Raw genomic sequence first — 21,151 nt, forward strand, 5'->3', positions numbered from 1 at the left:
ATTATGCCTCTGCTCTGCTTTTCTAAACCTATCAGAGTGGAACTGCAGCATGAGTGGATCTGACATGAAGGTGACAGGGACATTTCATTTTGTCCCTCTGACACCGCAATGAGGTTTGACAGATGCTAACGCAACATTAGCCATGTTAGTGTTTGTGAGGTTCCTTGCTGGTATTACAGAGTTTTTTTGCACTTAACTTGAGGCAGCCGCTGACAGAAGGGAAACAAATGTTTATCCAGGTGTGTGTGCTGATGGTTTCCTGTGCCGGCTAAACATTTGTGTTTCTGTTTCTATATTTGAGGTGATTTCCAGGGAAGTCACCGTTTCAGGATATCAAGCCCAGGTAAAACTGTAGTTATTCACTGTTTTATAAGGCTTTTGATGGCACTGACTGAGACAAATGAGGGTTTAAAGGTATCCAATCAAACAAAATTAAAAAAGCACAAAAAGGGAATAAGGGTTAAACGTAGGGCAGAAGGAAGGTGGTTGTTAGAAGCGTGACTGAAGGTTTTCTGAGTTTACCAGAATCTACAGCAGATGTTTCCTCTTTTTGTTTTTTTTCTTTACTCCCCCTCGCTCGTGCACGTTCTACATCACTGCTCTCGATGTCACCTGGCGTATCGCTGGACTGGTCGACTTGGTGAGAATTCTCTCACCATAGACCTGTTGAGTGTTGGAGAACCGGAGCAGGCCTGATTAACGACTTACAGATACTGTACGTGGGTGGCTTAGAGTTTATAGGTGCATGCATGTTTGTGGGAGTTTAATGGTGTGATATGACTTTACCTGCTTACAGAAGTATAAATGACAAGTGGATTTTAAAAGCTGATTGAAACATTCTCATGTTAGAAGGGGACTTTGTTGTGGCATTGAACTGAAAAAGGAAACCTATAGTCATAGCTTTGTATTAAACAGCCAAATCCAAACTTCTAAGTTAGGCCTTGGTGTTAATTGTTTAATACTTCATAACGGCCTTTTGTTATTGATATCCAGCCACAATCATGTGATCAACCATAATGACTAAAAGCCCTCTACATACCAGGCATGCCTTTTAAACAGCTTAACATATAAAACACGCTCGCACACAAACACACACTCTACACTCTCACTTAGGTGTACCGCTGTTATTACCTTGGATGGGGCTGTGTCACCTCCAACATAAACATAGGGTATGAGACAAGTGTAAACTTGGTGGCCCGGGAATAGCCGTGGATGTGTGTGTGAGTGAGTGGTGTGATCACACCCTCCGGTCCCCAGCGGCTCACCTGGCCTTATTTAGAAGAGCTGAGAGGAGCCAGAATCAGCAGCTCTCAGAGGATGCTGCTCGCTGCACTAGAATGTGTGGCTCATCACGGCGCTCATTAGCCCCGGAGAGAAATAACATCGTCCACTGCTGCGGTTCGTAGCCAGAAAAGTCTGTGACTTCCCCTGAGTAGAAACGGAGTCTATTATCCGGGTGTCATTTAGGCACAACAGCACTATTAGAACTAACCCTGAGTAATAAAAGCACGAGGCAGGCAAAGCACATAATAGGTGAGGATTAGTCATTTTATTTTTTTTGAAAAGCATTCCACACTCTCAGAGGCACAGTCAAATCTTTTGCTTTTTTTGCTTTTTTTTTTTGTGCTTTTCCTCATTAACACCCCCTGACTTCCTTTACACTTCACAGTGTCATCATGCAGATTAAGAGAACAATCGCCTCCATTAGCATTAGTGTTATCATGGAAAGTGCTCATCTGATGGGAGATGAGTGACCCGCGGAGGCCCATTAGCTCACATGCTAAAACCTCGATCGGCATCATTAGGAAGTCAAGAGCCCATTGTCTTCTAGCTCACCTCTGAAATGATTCCTGTGAAGAGCTCTGCTCCACAGGTTGTCATAGGTTCACACTTTGATACACCAATCTGTGTAAAAGCCATGTCTTACACATTGTTATATTATCTACAGAGACCCAACATTAATCCATCATGAGCACTAAGCAACATTTAACAAAGTTACAGTGGCAAGAAAAAACTTCATGAGGCAGCAAACTTAGGCAAAACCAGACTCATGATAAACAGACATCTGTCTGTGCTGTGCTTGAGACTTGCTTCCTGAGTCTATCAATGGAACATAAGCATCTCAACATTTCTGGCATAACTGCATCAAAAGTGACTCATTCTCAGAAATACTCGCTCTATTTCTACTTCATACTTCTTCTTTTTTGCCCTCTCAGCCTGATTTACAGCAGTGACTAACAGACAGTTGATGTTGATGGGGGAGTTTTTGGAGATTGTTTTGCTGTGTATCCATGGAGACACTGTCCAGGATATGACTGGTCCTCGATGTGACCGGCCCTCTCTGGTATGGCTGGCAGGCACTTGTGTTGGGAGAGACATGGCATTAGCTCCCAGACAAGTCTAAACTTGTTAGGGAACAGTCTCTTGGGACCCCTAGTGCCCTCTCCAGCTAACTGACTGTGTGAAGTGGATACTGTTATATGTCCACAGTTATATTTCTTAACGGCCTGACCTAAAAGGCGTACACGTTTGAAGCAGCCTGTGAACACACTGCAAGCATGAAAAATCCCCAATTCTTTTGTTTTGTTATCGCCGCTCGAGTTGACCTTCCTGACTCTGTGGGAGGAAGGCTGTTGTTTCAACAAAACCAGCGACGTTTACCTCAGTGCTGAATGAGGCGCCTCACCTTGAGACGGCATACTTGAGGTTTTGAATGGCATGGCTTTGTTTTACTTTGGTTCGAGCTGGGTTTTTTTGTAGTGGTTGGCTTCCCTGAGAAAATGGCAATGCAGAGCCACAAGGGCAGACTGTGTGACGGCAGGGTCTGTAACTCTTTGAGGATGCCTGTGGTAGTTCCTCCGCCGCCTGCCTGGCCCTGAGCTCAGAAAGAGATAAGTGGCGTACCTCAATGAGGGAGCCTGAACTTAGGCTAAATATAGAGCCAGAAGAGAGGTAGAAGGGCAGACAAATAGTTGCTGCTACTCTCGGTGAGTCAATGTGTCTAATCAGAAGCAGAACAACAGCAGACCTCAGAATATGTGTCACTCATTTGACTGAAATGAGTTGCAGGGCGAGAGCACACCCTTTGATCTGTCTCTTTAAGAGTCAAACTCAGGGAAAAGTGTTTTGGTTGGACATTCCTCACATACCTCCTACACCTTCTGGTATGGGGCTGTCGACCTGCACACAAGACGTATACCTTTGGTTCCCTACAGATGTCCTAATAGGTAACGAATCAAGATGAAAGCTCACTTGTGAAAGTAATGTGTTTGTTCACTGGCTATATATGTTCCTCTGTTGTTCTCATCTAAAGCTCAGCTATTAAACCAGTCACTCCTTGAGGGCCTCACAGGAACCGATAGCTCACTCCCACAGAGGCTGAGGTGCTGCCGTACTGGTTCACCTCTGTGTATGGAAGCAACAAACTAAAACATCTGCCGGAGCACAAGTAGACTTCTAATGTGCAGCTCTACTCATATCTGCACGTGTCTGGTCTCAGGTATATCAGCACCAGCATTTATTTTTCTAATATGCACAAATAATCAAACTTTTACCACAGGAAAATAATGCTGAAAACAGTGCATGGGGTGATTTAGAAATGGTGTCCTCAGATTCTTTAATGGCAAGCTCTGACTGCATGCACTCTGTGGACTGCCTGCAGCACATGTAGCAGAGGAACATCTAGCCGAGGAGAAATTGGCCGACAATATACTTAGTCGATAATAAATAAAGTAATTAATTTTAGACAAAATAAAAAATCTGAATACCTCTGCATAGTCATGTTAGTGCAAAATTGGTTCACGATCAATATAGAAATAGTCTATTTTAACTCTAGCTCAGCCATTCATGATATCAGCTGTCATATCAGTAATGTGTCTGTTTTTCAGCTGTAAAATCACACAAGTACGGCAGCGTATTGCATTCATATCAAATAAAAGAACCTGCCTTTTTTCTAAATTGACAAGATTTGGTACCTACGCTCAGGTGATCCCCCTTCAGTGGTTTAGTGCTGGGCTTGTTTTGGGAGTAACCCACTGTTCATCCATTCCTCTGCCAGTAATTGATACAGCCTGGCAGGTGTCATAACAAAACAGCCCCCATCTCCAGCAGGAGTACGTCACTGTGGCTGACATGTACGGTCTGCCACTGTCTTTCAATAGACTCAGAGAACTTTGCGAACAGGAAAAAGAGCGACGAGTGATGGTTGTAGGGGCGAAGACATTTTCAGTCATTTGATAAGTTATTACTGTGGAACGGAGTGAGACAGCAGCTCCAAAATAAGTTTCTCTCTGAGCCGTCGCCAACAGTTTCTAGAAGGTTGCAGCACTTGGACATGATGAAAATACTGAAATGTTGTTTTTGGATAAAAACATTAACTGAAAAAAATGATCTGATTTAAATTAACAAGGGACATAGAAGCATGAGCAAAATGCTTCAGAATCACCCACAGCTTCTTTGCATTGTGTAGAATCTTTAGTTTATGATCTAGGCTAGGCTTGCACGATACGATATCACAATCGCGATGGACGCACAGCCATAATCTACGCTCATTTTTACAACAGAAATAGAAATGTTCACCGAAGTGACTTCAATTTTTGTTCTTATTTTGACATAATTTCTTTGTTTATCACCAAACGCTTCATATGCGTTAAGTACCTTCAAGTTATTTTAGCTCTGCTCTATCTTTTAATTCAGACCCATAAACAGGATCATTATTTCTTCTCTTTTAGCCACTGCGGGTCATTGCTCCTGCTTGTGTACACTGTTTTACTTACTGTCTCCCTTCAGTTACATAATGATGTCATCAACAAATGTACAAAGTCATGAGGCAACAACACGAGACAAAGTTACCTTCTGCAAAATAATCTTGGTGTAATTAACACATTTGATGTTGACAACGCTGAGCTTGCATTGATTGTGTCCTATTACCCAGATCTGAAGACAGTCTCTGTGTGGGAGGGGATTTGTAAAGGTGTGATCTATGGCCCGGACGTAAATCCACAGCCGCGGGTTCAGGCTCTTATTTTCTCAGGTGTTCGACACTCTGCAACCTATGGAGGAGAGCTAACTTTCAGAAGTAGGCTTTTCACCTCGTCCACCTACCCATGCTCTGCCTCTCAGCTGCGTAGGAGTCTTCCTCCTGTTGTGTGCTAGCATGCTAGCGCTAATGAGGCCAGCTGTCCAAACGCTCAGCCGGTCAGCCAGAAGGGACTGCAGCCTTTGTTGATGCTAGGTGTTACATCTCCTGTTGGAACACACAGTTTTGTTTCAACAACGCCAACCATTTGGCACACAGAGACCAATCTTTGCTCCCCCCCCCCCCCCCCCTCCCTCCACAACCCAACACCACGACCACAGATCCTATACTCTCTTTCTCTATCCGACCTTTGCTCTACTTCGCAGCTCCAACTTTTATTGTCCTGCTGACGGTTGCCACCTCCCGTCTGTGCACACCAGCGCATTGATTTTTTCTTTTCTCTCTACAGCTTTATATTTGATCATTTTCTCTTGATACTGCTGGCATAGAGTGTTGCCTTTGTAATCGCTGACCTCAGCTCCACACCTGAGTGGCTGTGGCCCCAAACAGCCTCTAAAACTCATCCTAAAGCACCCTCTGTTTCGCAATGAAGTGTTGCGACCAGTTCGGGCTCCTGAATGGACAATACATCACCTGGCAGGGTCCCTGTGACAGGAGAAATAGTTGGGGAAAGAAAGAGAGGAGGAGCATGGACACACATGGTTTATACAGTCTCACAATGCTTTACAAAACCAATTAATTAACCGTTTATTTGAGTGAGGGCCCAAGTTTGTGGCTCCCAGGTCGGCAATGATTCTTTTGGCCACTGTTTAGATAATCTACTAAAGATGTGCTTCACCCATGAGTGAGCTAAATGTAGATCTTGGAAAGTACAACAGTCACATCATGTTTAAGAATAAAACAGATAATATTATTGAGTGTGAGAAAAAAAAAAAAAAAGGAACAAGTTTGAGAATGAAAAAGCTCTCCTGATGATCCCCGATAGGATTTCGCAGCTGCGGCACAGCGGTGATGACCCACCGAACGGCTCGCCGAATAACAGCGCTTCGCCCTCCTCCTCCTCCTCCTCCTCTTCCCACACACCGCCCCCCCCCCCGCCTCCCCCTCAGCAGCCTGAACCCTGCTGCTCGTCTACCGAGTTTGTGTGAATACCCACCAGTTGTAATGACCCGCGCGATGAAGAGAGAGTGAGAAACAATTCTCATTGATTGAAACGGAGGATCATGATTCTCACAGATACGCCTCCTGAGCAGCCACTTCAGAAAGAGGTGGGCGAGTGGGGCTGGGGTGAGGGAAGAAAGAGAGAAAGAACAGCTCAGGTGCTTTGTACTGGCAGTGCATATTCAGAGAGTGTGTGTGTGTGTGTGCGAGGTGGGATAAAGTAGTTGGAGAGGTAGTTTTCAGCGCTGCAGCCCGGGCCCTCTGCTGACTGGGCTGCTCTCACTGGAGAATTGATTTGGCCTCTGCGAGGATCTGTAGCTCTCTCAGTGGAACAGAGGGATGGAGGAGGGGGGGGGGGGAATGAAAAGGAGAGTGGGTGGAAGTAACACAGGTGGGATTGAGAGATGGAGGAACTGGGTGGGAAATGAAAAGAAGACACACACACACACACACACACACACACACACACACACACACACACACACACACACACACACACACACACACACGAAGCGGACGGTCAGTCAGGAAAATTTACTCCCTGTAATAACCCTCTCTGTAGGCCGCTGTCTCTGTGTCTCCTGGCTCCTTCAGCCCGTAACACCACTGACCGGGTCACACCGACTCCCACATAGTGCACACACACACACAAAAACACACACCACTCCAGCCTGCACTCTAATGATCTCACACGCTGGTACTGGATGTGTGGTTTTTCACTGTGTTCTCTGCAACGCACAGCCGGTTGTTCCTGAGTTTGTTTTTACTGTTGATTCAGATTTTTCTCAGATTTTTGAATTTGCATTCTTTATACATATACGACACAGAGGTATCAACATTGTTTTTTGATTTTAGAGAAGCCATATGTGGCAGGTGAGAAAAATAATCTGGGGATCAATTTTCGAATTTCCTCACCGGTGTTTGAGACATCAGAACCAGTGTAAAAAGAAATCTAAAAAGAATGTCTGTAGGATGGTTGTATCAGCGATAGAGCCAAATATAAACTCTTCCTTTGAGCAAGACCAAACACCACAGCTTCAACAACAACATCTGTGGAGCTCTATGAAAATGCAACTGTGGCCTACATCTAGTGTTCAAGTGGAAGCTTACATTGAAAATGTGAATGCTTTCAAACATAAGCAGAACCTTTAATAGTTGTGCCCTATCCCCTAGTGGCCAACACAAGTATTACAATATCAAAAAATGGGGGAAAAGTCACTTAAAAGTGAGTCTGGCAAATAAAACCTTTCCACCTGATTAAATCTTATCTTTCACCTGTTTTCAGAGATGTATAAAAATAATAGTGTATTTTGAATTGTATTTATTTATAAATGTTTCTTTTTACATTTTAACCAATGAAAATGATCTAATAAATCCATTTTCTTTATCTCTGTTAGGAAAAAAAAGATTAAGGATGAAGGGACAGGAAAATGATAATCATTTAGATCTGACTTCATGAATCATAATAATTGTATTCTTACTTGCCTCTCTGGCACACTAAGTCTATTGAAGTTCTGCTGTGGTCTATTTAATTGGTGCAAACACCTCCTCACCCTCTCCGTCTCCTTCTTTAACCTCTCTCTCTTTAATAGTTTTGACATTTAAATGACATTGTACACATATTAAACCTCCCCGACTTACGGCCTTTCACATTCAGTGCTCATAATTAAGAGGCACATACATGAAAAACACTGCACATTATCTTTATTAAAGGATGAAATGATACTGAATGTGTGTAACCTGTTCGCGCCCCTGTAAAGACTTATTTAAGGAGTAGACTGAGCCCCTCTGACCTCTGTCTCTTATATCTCCTCTCACAGTGACGAACTACAACAATGTGGTGGAGGCCGGCTCAGAGTCTGATGATGAGGACAAGCTGCACATTGTGGAGGAGGAAGGCAGCCTGGCCGACGGCGCCGACTGTGACAGCACCCTGCCGGACGAAGAGCACCCGAGGGAGCACTGCTGGGACGGAGGTGAGACCAAACTCACCAGGGAACATTTATCCTTATGACACACTTTAACACTGAATGCTGAAAACACACACACACCTCATCTCACTACCCACCATTTCCCTAATGTTCTGTGACTTGTTTTACAGAACAAGTGCTCTCTTAAAGTTGAGAATTCTATTTCTGAAGCTTCTTTTTTATCATCCAAAACACTCAGCCAGTATCACATTTCATCCAAAATGTTCAGAAGTTGGTATAGTGGAGTGTGTGCGCATGTACAGAGGCTATAGTCCTCCAAGCAGGCGACCCAGGTTCGAATCCGACCTGTGGCTCCTTTCCTGCATGTCATTCCCCACTCTCTGTCCTCCTGGTTTCAGACTCTATCCTCTGTCCTATCTCTACAAAGGCCCAAAAAGCCCACAAATAAATCAAAACATTTTCAAAAATGTTTTCATAAACTGTTGAAATTCTCTTTACACCCTGACAGCAATAAATTCAATATTCTAAAGGAGGTGTTCACACATCCAACTATCTCATGAAGCACTGTGGGGACATCAAAGTGTCACATTGAAAAGAAAAAAAAATCCCACACACTTCTCTTGCGAAAAAAAATCCCCAAAGTTTTGGTCCCTCTGAACCAGTGTGAAGTCTGTTCTCAGAAAAGGGATAGAGGGACTGAAACTTTGTAATTGATTAAAAATAAAAAAAAAGGGTGATGCCGAGCAAGAGTAGAGTGCACAATTACTTTTTTCCAAAGCAATACATTAAATCAAATTCTTTGACCCCCAAAAATGTAAATACCCTGCATAATTGGCTGTCCCTGTGCTTACACAAGTCAGTCAATCATTTTGCTCAAATTAAGAAGATAGTTAAATGCCCCACATTCTCACCTGCACCTCTGTCGCCCTACTCGTGTGTGCTCATTAAGCATCAGCAGAGATCTTTACTAACAGCTCAAGCTATTCATCTTCTTAGTTGGATACTTTCATGATCTAATAAACTCGTGCTCTACATGTTTCTTCAAAGTTGACTACCCCAGATATATATCTACCCCAGTTCTGCTTTAAATGGTTTTCTTAGAATGTGAAAATGATGCCATGGGGGAATAACAGTACTTGATTCACTACTTGCCAGAATTTGTTCTCAGACAAGTGCCAGTTTATTGAGGCGAGGCAAAGGAAAAGCTTTGATGCTAGAAGAATAATCCAAATCACACCATCAGATTTTTGACTTCATCTGAAGTATCAGAACTTCTTAGGATGTTTATTTTTATAGCGAGTGTCTGCTTTCTTTGTCAGTCCCACCATCTTTTGGCTTTGATTCTCGTTCCTATCTGCTCAGTAAAAGAGCCTCACTTACAAAACGCCTGCAGCACATGAATGCAAATGTGCCTTCTTATTGTTATGACATCAAAAGTCTTACTGTTGCTGTTTCGTTTTGATCTCAAGTGACGTGACTTTGGCTATGTTAAGACACACCGCACTGACATCTGTGCACAGTTAAGTGCCGGGCTTTTGTCTCATTGTGTAACACAGAGAGTGAGGAAACAGGTACTACACGTGGTGGGTCTCCAACTAAGGCAGGAAGTATGATATTAAACAAAGACAATGCCAACAGAGGGAGAGACCTTCGAGAACAGTAAATAGCCCCGCAACCTGAGTGCTTTATGGCACGGGTGGGCATTGATGGGGCCGCCGTGAACTTCTCTTTACCTTTAAAACTGTGTGGAAGTGACATCAGAGGCAGCCCTCCGCCACAGGAAGGGCTGATGTCACCCCTCCACCGAAAACAACAATTGCAGGTGCTGAAGGATGTTGGTGTTTCAACCTGCACTCAAGGCCTCCTCTCTGCTCTTTTAACCTCACACCCCATATGTACATCTGTGTGTGTGCATTTATGTTAGTTTCAGGTCTGTGCCAAGTACAGTATGTACTATAACACCGCGACAAGCCCTTATGTAGTGAGATACTCAGCCACAGAAATATTATTTCAGGGTGTTGTTCCTTGCGGATTTTGGCCGGATCATTCGTGCCTGAGAGATGTGTGAGGCTGAGGGGGGGGCTCTGATTTAGCAAGAGGTCAAATTAGCACATGCAAAAATGTCCCACGACCCATCACTTACAGTTTAGGGAGGCTTTTTTTTTTTTTTTTTTTGGGAAATTCCTCTCCAATGAGTTGACCTCAAGTCAGTTTCACTCGCAAGGTTTCGGTTGCACATGCGCGCATTCATGCACACACTAAACCGCCACAGACCTGTGCACGGTGTGGCCACCTATTCCCCAGACCATGCTGTCATTTTCATCACTGCTGTCCAGCTGTACCTCTGAGCATAAAGGGAAAGTTGGAGGAAGAATAATGTCATTGGTTTTGGCCTCGGATTGTGAACATTAAACACTTCAAAGCGTGAGTTACATTGAAACACCTCAGAGCGCTGGCTGCGCTCCACAGTTATGCCTGATCAGGCATATTTTCTTTTGCCTTCACTCATGCACACACACACACACACATACATACACACCCCCTCTCTCACTCTTGCGCTCTCCCAGTCTCATACATCATATACACTCTGCTGTCGCTCTGGATCGGACTGATGAAACGCGGAGAAAGCCACAGTCCTTTAAACAAACACTCTTCTCTCGTCTCTCATCCCTCCCTCTGTTGGTTTCACTCCTGAGAACACAGAATTCTCTGGAGCAGCCTTGAAAAGTGACCACCACCCACTAATCTTCTCTTCAGGGCAGCCCAGTTTGCTTCAAATTAAAAACCTTGACACCCCATCTCCTGGGAGTGCCGCGCTCCAAAAGGGGAAGGTGGTTTTGCGGCTTTTTTTGCTATCTTTCCTCTTCTTTTTTCTCCCCTCCTGTGTTTTTGCTAACACTCCTCTCCCCCTTTCGCTGCTCCTCTTATTGTGAATCATTCCTCTTGATTATACGGTATCATGGGCCCCCTGCTCGCTGTCATTACTCATTCACTCCTAAATGATTATGTAGTGGTAGAACAGTGCGGTGTCAGTGCAGCAATCTGCAGCCTGAACTCCTCTTATACAGGCTGAATAACTCCAAGAGAGGAAAAGGTAGAGAGAGCGTTGACCTGGGAGGGCGTCTCCTTTATTTTGGTTGAGTTGTAAAGCTTGATTACATCTCAGAGAAAAGGCAGGGTCAAGCTGGAGAGCTTTGATATCATGAGGCTGCACTTAATGAGAGTGAAAGGCTGGCTTTTAACTGCATGGAAATGCAGCCTTGGAGAGTGCTGGATGGCACTTGTGCACTACTAGAATATTCCAACCTCTCCCACACGATGACACTTATTTTGTCACTGTTGGCCTGACACGCAGTGATGATATTTGATGTTTCTTAGAATTGCTCTCAAATCCATTTGGACCTTTTGTGCAGCAGGAACACCTACATTCCTGCGTGCCATATGTCATGATGTGACGCTAAAACTGAGCCTCCCTTCTGCACAGGAAAGGAGAAATCCCCGGAGAGCCGGAATGATTGTCCGGTGGAGACAAACAGGACAGAATTCTTGATAGTGAGGAATAAGCAAACCATGGTGGATTTGGAAACACATCACATGTAGCATCAGACTCACCTCCTGTTGATGGGAGATAAAGCGAAGCCTCTTTCCTAACGATTGTGGAGTATTTAAGCTGTTTGTACAAATTCTTATCACTGATATGTCCCATCCGTCCAAGATAGAATCTACTGATGTACAACCACAGGAAGCAGCAGGACCAGCAGGTCAGCCAGGACAGGAAATGCAACACGGGAGACCTTTGTAAAATGTTGCAGAGATTTAGGAGGGACGGTTAAGAGAAAAGGGATGAGGAGAGAGTGGGTGGTCTGCTGATTTTTTGTTTCTAAGATGTTCTAAGGTTAGGTAACTTAGGTTACAAATTAAGACAAAAATACAGCTTTTTTAAAAAAAAGACTTTAAAAAAGCAGCAGAATGCCCCGCGACAGCCTCCCGCGGGCCTTCATTGTGGGGGCTTTGAACTGATTTTCCTCTTGTGCAGTGGTGCATTCACATCCCTGCGTCAGCACATAAATGGCCTGTGTGATGTTTCATGTCAGGGGAGCAGCCTGATAACACGGGGCCGCCTCTGAGAGGGAGAGAGAACCCTTCTGGCCTCGCTCTGTACTTAACAAAGAGCTGAGACACACACACACACACACACACACACACACACACACACACACACACAAGGAGTGAAAACAACAGCTTGTCATACCTTTGCACCACAAAAGCCCCCAACTGGGAGTCTACTTCACACACATGCTCAACATTTAGTCGCCTAAAGGTGTGTTTGAGTTGGAGAGATAGACAAATGTCAGATCAGCACTTTATCACATTCCACGCTTTTGTTTGTTTCTTGTAAACAGGAAACAGAACTGTGACAATTTACAGTTTGACAAGTTTGAATGCACAACAGTTTTTTTCCGTAGTTCCTCTTATCTGTTCATTTCAAGTCTGCAGCCAGCACACAGTAAAGTCTGAAAGCGAGTCTTTTTAACCATACAAAGACAGACCAGCATGTCTTTCTCTGTTTGCAATAGAAACATTAAGATAAGCTTTGTGGCTGTTAGTTGTAGCTTCACATTTAAGGGCTAATTCATGTATGCTGTGTGTTAATCAGTAAACCAAATACTTTTAGATTTGCTCCCATCATAACTGAATTGTAGTGATCAACGCAATACAGGTGTTCATCTATAACTATCTCTACAGATCGAACATATAAATATCATTAAAAGGTTTTTTTTATCTCCCCAATATCGATATCGCTTTTGGCCCCAAAATTCCAAATCGGTCTGGCCCTAATAGAAATAGACAATCGTTATACTGATGGTCTTGTTTGCTTTTGGACCTCATAAAGAAGCATCAGTATTGATTTCAGTCCCTTTCATAATGAGCTGAGTACTCCCCTATGAAGCTTTAACAGACAAGTCTATGTTTGTCGGGATTCTGTAATGTTGTAAGACACTAAACTAAACAACAATCAGAGCCTCCCAGTGGCAAAAAAAAAACACCCAATTACCTGCAGGGATTACAGTCTGCGATCTACTGGAGAAACATTAAAACGTATTTTACCTTTCAGTCATTTAGACCCCAAAATATATGGAAGAAGGGCCCAGGTTTTAAAACACCTGATTTCTTCTGCGATGCACTGATGTGAGAGTGATTTAGATTTTCTCAACAAACTCCTGGAAAGAAAGGAATTCGGAGTATTTCCAAAAATGCCAAACTGTTTCTGATGCTAATAAAACGCACTTAACATGTAGAGAGGGTGTTGTTCATGCTGTTGAGGTCATGGGAGAAAAGCTGTATGATATGTGGGGGTTAGAGGCCCATTGAAGTGATCCTGAGCCTCCGCTGCATGATGAGAACTTCACAACTGAACTTTCTCAGCACCTGCTGCTGGGCTTCTGCTTTACACACATGTTCACCAACACACAGCCTTAATTATCTGGTCTTTAATAACCATGGCAACAAATGACTGCGCGTATTGTCTCACAGCTTTGTTAAGGTGCACCAGAGGAAGCTGGAGCAGCGCTGTATGTAAGTGTACTGGTATTCAGTGTGTGTCGGTGACTCATGAAGTGTTACACCTGTTCCCCTCTCTGAGGAGAACACAGCTGGCCCCATCTGTCAACACACACACACACACACACACACACACACACACAATTCACAAAACACAATTTTCAAATCTCCTCTTAGCAGGAGGGAGTTTAAATCAAGCTGTAGAACATCTGCACAGTAAACACCACCACACTATCTACAGTAGCCTAACTTTGCTTTTAGCTGATAGCTCAGCCTTGTAATTATCCTCGGTAATGATACACACAGGCACACTGACGTATCCATAGAGGAATAGAGACCAAAACACAATCTTTGGTTCCGGTATCCACTTCAGGAAGCTCTGGGAGAGTAGAGACGGAAAGAGGGAAGGAAGCTCTCGTGCATCCTAAACTCCATCCTCAGGTTACACTTCCTATAATCCGCAGCTCGGTAATTAGCGCTCGTTAGCCAACTAGCCGGGCTCATGAGATGAGGAGCAAGCACTCATATTCTGGGATATTAAGCACAGTCTGAAGGCCAAGCCTCTCCAGAGAGCAGAGCCTGGTGTGTGTGTGTGTGTGATATCAATCAACTACAATACATCAGGACAAGACACATCACCTAATTATCAGTCCCAGACTCGACGAGTACCTTAGCTAACATTGTGAATAAAAGCCTGCAAAGAGCATGATGCTCACACTGTAGCCTGTGGCCTTTGTGGCTAATTAGTTTCCTCATTCTATTGTGAACAGCAGCATCAAGGATGTTTGTTATTTCCCCACCAGCTTCATTTCAGCCGAGTGAATCTGCTACCATCAAAGGCTGTAACATATATGTACATAATGACTCTGTGACATTATTGGATTATCACATTTCATGTTCAAAGGTATTCGTTTCATGTGCACAGCCTGCATCGATAGAAAAACATGTAAGAGGGTAATCGATGATCTCTTTTTGACTCTAATGAGAGCGTGTTTGTCGCTTCACAGTGAAGGAGGATTGTGTGTCAGACGCTGAGGATGATGGTAGCACAGATGCCCTCATGGAGGAGATGCTCCAGCAAGGGGACACGGCCGTCATCTACCCAGAAGCCCCGGAGGACGAGCCTCAACGCCAAGACACGCCGGATGCCAGCATCCACGATGAGAACGGTACAGGAAAACACCACAAGGCATCGACAGCCCATTCATGTTATGCAAAAATCTGGAAAATTCACCTCGAGGGAGTGGGAGGGTGTGGTGGCGTTTATTCCTTGCGTGCAGTGCATGACCACAGACTCTCTCCGCTCTTTGGTTGATACTGTGTTTCTATAGAACTACACATAGCATACATTTAAAGGCAAATATTCCCATTTAAGCATCACACAGTGGACTCTGTTGCTTCGTCTCCCACTTCCATGTCATTCTTTCTACGTCTAGTCTTGCCTCAGGAACCCCCTCGTCCCCCCCCGTCCAAAAGGGATAGTCTCCTGTTGTACGGTGCATGTGTTAGCGACCAGATCAGGAGGATTTCAGGGGCACCTGAAGCTAAAAACTGCTGCCAGTAATTGACTTTTTTTTTTTTTTTAATATTTTGCAGTTAAGACACAGATAAACAAATTGTACACAGTGAAGTACAATGACAATGTTAAGAACGTTTTCAAAACGTTTAAGAACTGTGGATAGGCAGATAGAAAATGTGATTTTGAAATGAGATTTTTGCTGCAGTGGAGTAGTTAGAAAAGTGCGAATGGATTTTTTAATTATTGTGACTTGAATTTTTTTTTCTTTTGGCAGAGTGACTTCAGTTTTGACCGATGCATGTAAAAAGCATTAAGCTTTAAGCTAACAAATGTATATATGTTTTTACTTGTAGGGCACACAAGCAGGGTGTAGGGTCCCTACAACACACACACACACACACACAGACCCACACACAGACCCACACACACACACACACACACACACACACACACACACACACATACACACACAGACCCACACACACAGTTTCCACCTGAGAGCTCACAGTCACTGAGCTCTCACACTATTACTGCACCTACCCAGTAATTACAGGCCCCCTGGAGATGGCTCTACCTGCTCCCCTTCTCACCTCAGGTGTAAACTCCACCCCATTAACACCACTCTCCGACATCATTACACACACTGCCATTTGTTAAGTGCAGCACACTGGGGCCTTTATTGCTCCTGGGCTTTTGGCTTTTACCTGCTGCAGCTGGGGGGAGAAAAGGAGGAAAAGAAACGGCAACACCTGAGTAAATTTGTCACGTCTGTGCGAGCTCTGACTCACAGCTACCTGTGCGATAATGTGTGTGCGTTCTCATCCCCAGGCCCTCACCTGTACCGCAGGGGAACTTAATACATCACCTGTTAACGAAGTAATGCTTTACCTGTGTGGGAGCCGGGCCACTGAGACCCGCTGCTAACCAACAGGGATCTACACAGGCGGCTGATGTTTACAAAGCTCACTTTTTCTTACATGCGTGGGTGTTTCTGAAACGCTTCTAAAGCACAATGGGCAATCAAATGATGGAATATCAGACCAGTGAAAGCTGTAATTGCTCGGCTTTGTGTTAGCAACAAGCACAAAAGCAAAATAAAATCCAGTCAACAGAGTGTGGTGTGTTTAAAACGGCAGGAAGGCATTACTATGGATCACTAATCAGCTCTCATCCATTTGGTTACCTGGGTGCTGTTTACCTGTGGGGGAGGATCTGTCACCGATTGGTGAAATAGCAGAGGAGTGTTACTGGTCGGCCTTGTGTAACATCAAAGAGCCCTCCCTGTTGACCGTGTGTTTTTTAACCCCTTCTTCTCCTTTCACTCTCACATATGTCTTTATCTCCTCTTCTGTGTATTTTCTCCCAGCAGGAACCCCTGATTCGTTCTCCCAGCTGCTCACCTGTCCGTACTGCGCGCGTGGCTACAAGCGTTACAGCTCCCTGAAGGAGCACATAAAGTACCGGCACGAGAGGACCGAGGAGAGCTTTAACTGCCCCGAGTGCAGCTACAGCTTCGCGTATCGGGCTCAACTGGAGAGGCACATGACAGTCCACAAGAGCGGACGGGATCAGGTAAAAAAAAACAAAAAAAACAACAACTGTATGACATACAAGTCAGGGCAGGAAACTAATTAAATAGATTCACTGCCATAAAGTGAAAAATCACCTGCACTGTCGTCTTCAAATGTTTGAATGTCTTCGTTATTGCTCTTAGTTTTACAAGACTTGAAGTAGAAACCGTTTCTCTGCTTTAATCATTGATCAGTCGAATCTAAATGTACAAATTAGACACGTGAAAGAAATCAATTGCATTTAAAATGATTTAAGGAGGACAACACAAATAAAGAGTAGAATAATAAAGATAAAGAACACTGATTGTAATACAACTGTAACATGTTAATTACTGGTAACATTAAAAGAAAGAGTAAAGTAAAACTAAAAACTTTGAGGCTGGGGATTTCTTTCCTCTAAAATATCAATATTTCCTGCCCAGGTGGGTTTAGTAATACATGTGTGTCATGTCAGTATTACACTAGACATATTCTCTTTGCTCTAGCCTGTCTTCATTACCTGTGATTAGTACGAGTAGAATACTTGTAGCGCTGTTGTAATTATTCAATGAGAAAGTGATTTCTAATTATGCAAACCTACATGGATGCTTAAGTCTTGTTCCTTTAGCAGCCTGCTTCTCAACGCGATAAATAAACATGAGCTTTTGCCCCCAGTTGATTAATGACACAGTGACATGAATTAGTAGCAGTTCAAAGGTTGTGTTTTCATTGTGTATCTCACTGAACGTCCCCTCTCTCTCTCTCCCCCCCCCCCCCCCATCGTCTGACAGAGACACATCACACAGTCGGGAGGCAATCGTAAATTCAAGTGCACTGAATGTGGCAAAGCATTTAAATACAAGCACCATCTGAAGGAGCACCTACGCATCCACAGCGGTGAGTGGACAACCCCTGTCACCATGGCAGCATACTGTGTATGTGTGTGTGTGTGTGCGTGTGTGTGTGTGTGTGTGTGTGTGTGTGTGTGTGTGTGTGTGTGTGTGTGTGTGTGTGTGCTAGTGTTAAATCTCTGCTGGCCACAGCTTTTTTAATGTCTTTTGGACAAACATTTATCTTTTATTTATGTTAAGGCCAATTCTCTATATTTAGATCACCTTCATTGTGTTTCAGTGTATTGTGAGCTCATCCTTAATGTGACATAATTGTATTTCTTTTGGCATTATGGGACAGCAATTAGAGAAGGGCATAGCCCAGTGGTGCCATTACATCAACATTTAAGCATCGTTGAAATGCATTAGAGCTTTTTCCTGCCACCCTGCTCATAGCCAAGCTTGTTCATTTAGCTTCATTCACTAATGGAAATCTGTTTCTCGCCCCCCTCTTTTCCATCTCTCTCTCTCTCTCTCTGTCTGTCATACATATTGTGGTTTTATTCAGGAGAGAAACCCTACGAGTGCTCCAACTGCAAGAAGCGCTTCTCCCACTCAGGCTCCTACAGCTCCCACATCAGCAGTAAGAAGTGCATCAGCGTCATCTCAGTGAACGGCAGGCCACGCTCGGGGAACACCAAAGCCCAAAACCAAGGTCCGTCACCTGTGCTGTCCACGCCACCCTCAGTCCTCCGCACCCAGATTAGAGAGAAGTTGGAGCACAGCAAGCCCCTGCAGGAGCAGCTGCCCCTCAACCAGATCAAGACTGAACCTGTGGACTACGAGTACAAGCCAACATTAATTACATCTTCTTCTGTGACCGCCATGAATGGAGGGATTTTCAATGGAGTTGCTGCGGCTCCTCTGCAAGGGACAGTGCAGGCGGTGGTCCTTCCCACTGTGGGGCTGATGTCACCCATCAGCATCAACCTGGCAGACCTGCAAAATGCTCTAAAAGTGGCAGTGGATGGAAATGTTATCCGCCAGGTGCTAGAGAGCAATGCCAAAGGACAGGGGCAGCTGAACTCGGGGTTAACCACTGGAACTCTCCACCCCGCACAGCAGCAACTCATCTCAGCCATCAGTCTGCCCATTGTGGGTCAGGATGGAAATGCAAAAATCATCATAAACTACAGTCTAGACCCCAACCAGGGCCAGATCACAGCCAAAAACCTAAAGCAAGAGCCTGAGCAGATCTCACTGGCTCAGAACACCACAGACACCTTCAAGTCCCAGAAACTTCCTGAAGATCTCACCATGAGAGGATCCAGGCCCAACAAGACTAAAGAAAAAGAGGAAAAGACCACTAAAACTTGTCTCCTGTGTGATAGCTGTCCCGGTGGGCTGGAATCTCTCCATGCCCTCAAGCACTGTAAGAAGGACGGTCTCAGGCTAAACGGAACAGGCCTGGATAAGTCCGAGTCTGCGGTTGCTGCCCTGCTGTCAGAGGGAGGACTTTGCAACCAGCCCAAGAACCTTCTGTCCCTGCTCAAGGCCTACTTTGCCTTAAACGCAGAACCTAGCAAGGACGAGCTGGCCAAGATCTCTGACTCAGTCAGCCTACCAATCAACGTGGTTAAGAAGTGGTTTGACAAAATGCAGGAGGGCCAGATATCACTTGGTGCACCAACACCTCCTTCAGAGGAAGAGGACACCTGTGAAGCTAGCAGTGTGGTGTCTCTGATCCAAGGGAAGGACACGGCCATGAGCCCCTCTGTGAACACAGACAGCCCTACAGAAGCCACACCAGCTGAGGTCAACGGCAATCACAGCTCGCCGGCCTCCCCTTCGCCACTAAATCTTACAGCAGGAGGTCCCGTCCCAGACCAGCCTTCCCAGAGCACTGAGGGACCCCTAGACCTGTCGCTGCCAAAGCCCGCAAGAGAGGAGGCGGACAGAGTGGTGGTTAAAGCCCGTGTTTACCCCTCCCCTCCCTCCGGCTCTACCATTGTGGATGAACCCCTAAACTTAACTTGCACAAAGAAAGAGGCATCCCCATTCTCAGCCATGGGCGGCAGCCCTATCGCACTGTACGCCAGCCAACCAAGTGCCAAACCCCTGGACATTGTGACCACAATGCAATGCCTAAGGGCACTATCCACTAACAACAAACAGACTATCCTGATCCCACAGCTGGCTTACTCCTATACCACTACAGCAAGCAGTCCAGCAGGGACCCAAACACAGGAAACCATCCACCTCAATGGAATCAAGGTGAGCAGCTTACCTCTGAGCCACCTGCTGAGCTCCTCTGTCTGTGATTATAGTATATTTGGACTATTTTCAAATATGTTTCATTTATTTCAGGTAGATTTGCACAACAATACCACTCTCAAATTTTTCAACTGAAGATTTCAAACATGTGGAGACCAATATCAGTACAAGTAGATATAAAGTTCATGCTAGCTGCTTAGCTTAGCTTTGGGCAAAGACAGGAGACAGAAAGCTTGGGTCTCTTCAAATGTAAAAAGCTGTCTTAACCATTTTTTAAACTTATTTAACTTAATTGATTATGTATCATTAGGAGCCCAAGTGGTCATATCACCTTAGAATGATGGAAAGAAAAAACAATGACTGTGACTTTAGTCATTAAACTGGTCAAGGACATAAGCATCCATATAACTACAATGAGGCATATTTAGACTTTGAACTTTCAACAGATGAAACATATTACATCTCAATAGTGACCGGGTAAAGAGCTCGTGGTAGTTTTTTTTCAACCCTTGGAAATAGCCAAACTAGTTGTCGCTATAGTGTTTTTGAGCTAAGCTAAGTGACCAGCTGTTATCTTTATAATTATGGTACAGAAACAAGAGTGGTATTTCTTTTTTTTACTCTTTCCAACAAAGCTTAGAAGCACATTTCTGAAAAAGTCAAACTTTCTCTTCTTTCTTTCTTTCCTTCCTTAACAATGAGTTACTGTTTAAAATACTGTCTGGAAAAGACTTATCTAAAATGTCTACAGCTTCATAAGCTACCTCAGCCTTTCAGTTGTATTACAGTTTTCTACTCGTAAAATCTTATTTTACAAATTAATTGATATTCAGTGTCTACTCTGGTTGCCATTTTGAGAGGTAAGTGGATTGGAATCAAGTTGGCTTTTCTCTTTTGGGAGCAATCAGTCAAACCCTTCAGTCCGGATCATTACTTCTTATTGTTCAAAAGCATCGGAACATGATAGATAGTCTGAAAGAATCTTAAATCTAATCAATAAGTCATATATAGGAATGTCAGAATTCAGCGCTGTAAAAATGATAGCCCTTAATAGTTCTTCATTGTGGAGACACCTAATGGGCCTGTAATGATGGATGTAGATCTGTGTGTGTGAGAGTGATCTTCCCGGGCTGTCACCAGGAGGACATGAGGCTGCACTTTACTGCAGAGCCCCTATTGATCTGCTGAAATCTGTTTAAACGGCGCACCTCTGCCTGCCTCATTGATTTATTGTTGTTGTATTATACTTTCATGTTAAGTGGATTGGCATAGACCTACCCTGTAAA

General features: G+C 44.2%; 1 protein-coding gene across 2 annotated transcripts in view; it reads left to right on the forward strand.

The window, feature by feature from the left end:
- Positions 1 to 21,151, forward strand: part of zeb1b (zinc finger E-box binding homeobox 1b) — a 58,396-nt gene that overhangs the window by 31,585 nt on the left and 5,660 nt on the right. Inside the window, exons 2-6 of one of the 2 annotated variants that reach the window (XM_061064981.1) lie at positions 8,020 to 8,175; positions 14,700 to 14,861; positions 16,578 to 16,783; positions 17,553 to 17,658; positions 18,160 to 19,865. In XM_061064981.1, the coding sequence (XP_060920964.1) occupies positions 8,020 to 8,175; positions 14,700 to 14,861; positions 16,578 to 16,783; positions 17,553 to 17,658; positions 18,160 to 19,865 (2,336 nt within the window). The remainder of the gene's footprint in view (positions 1 to 8,019; positions 8,176 to 14,699; positions 14,862 to 16,577; positions 16,784 to 17,552; positions 17,659 to 18,159; positions 19,866 to 21,151) is intronic. The other variant, XM_061064982.1, reaches the window with a different exon arrangement.

Source organism: Labrus mixtus, chromosome 19 (assembly GCF_963584025.1).
Source record: "Labrus mixtus chromosome 19, fLabMix1.1, whole genome shotgun sequence".
Lineage (NCBI taxonomy): Eukaryota > Metazoa > Chordata > Actinopteri > Labriformes > Labridae > Labrus > Labrus mixtus.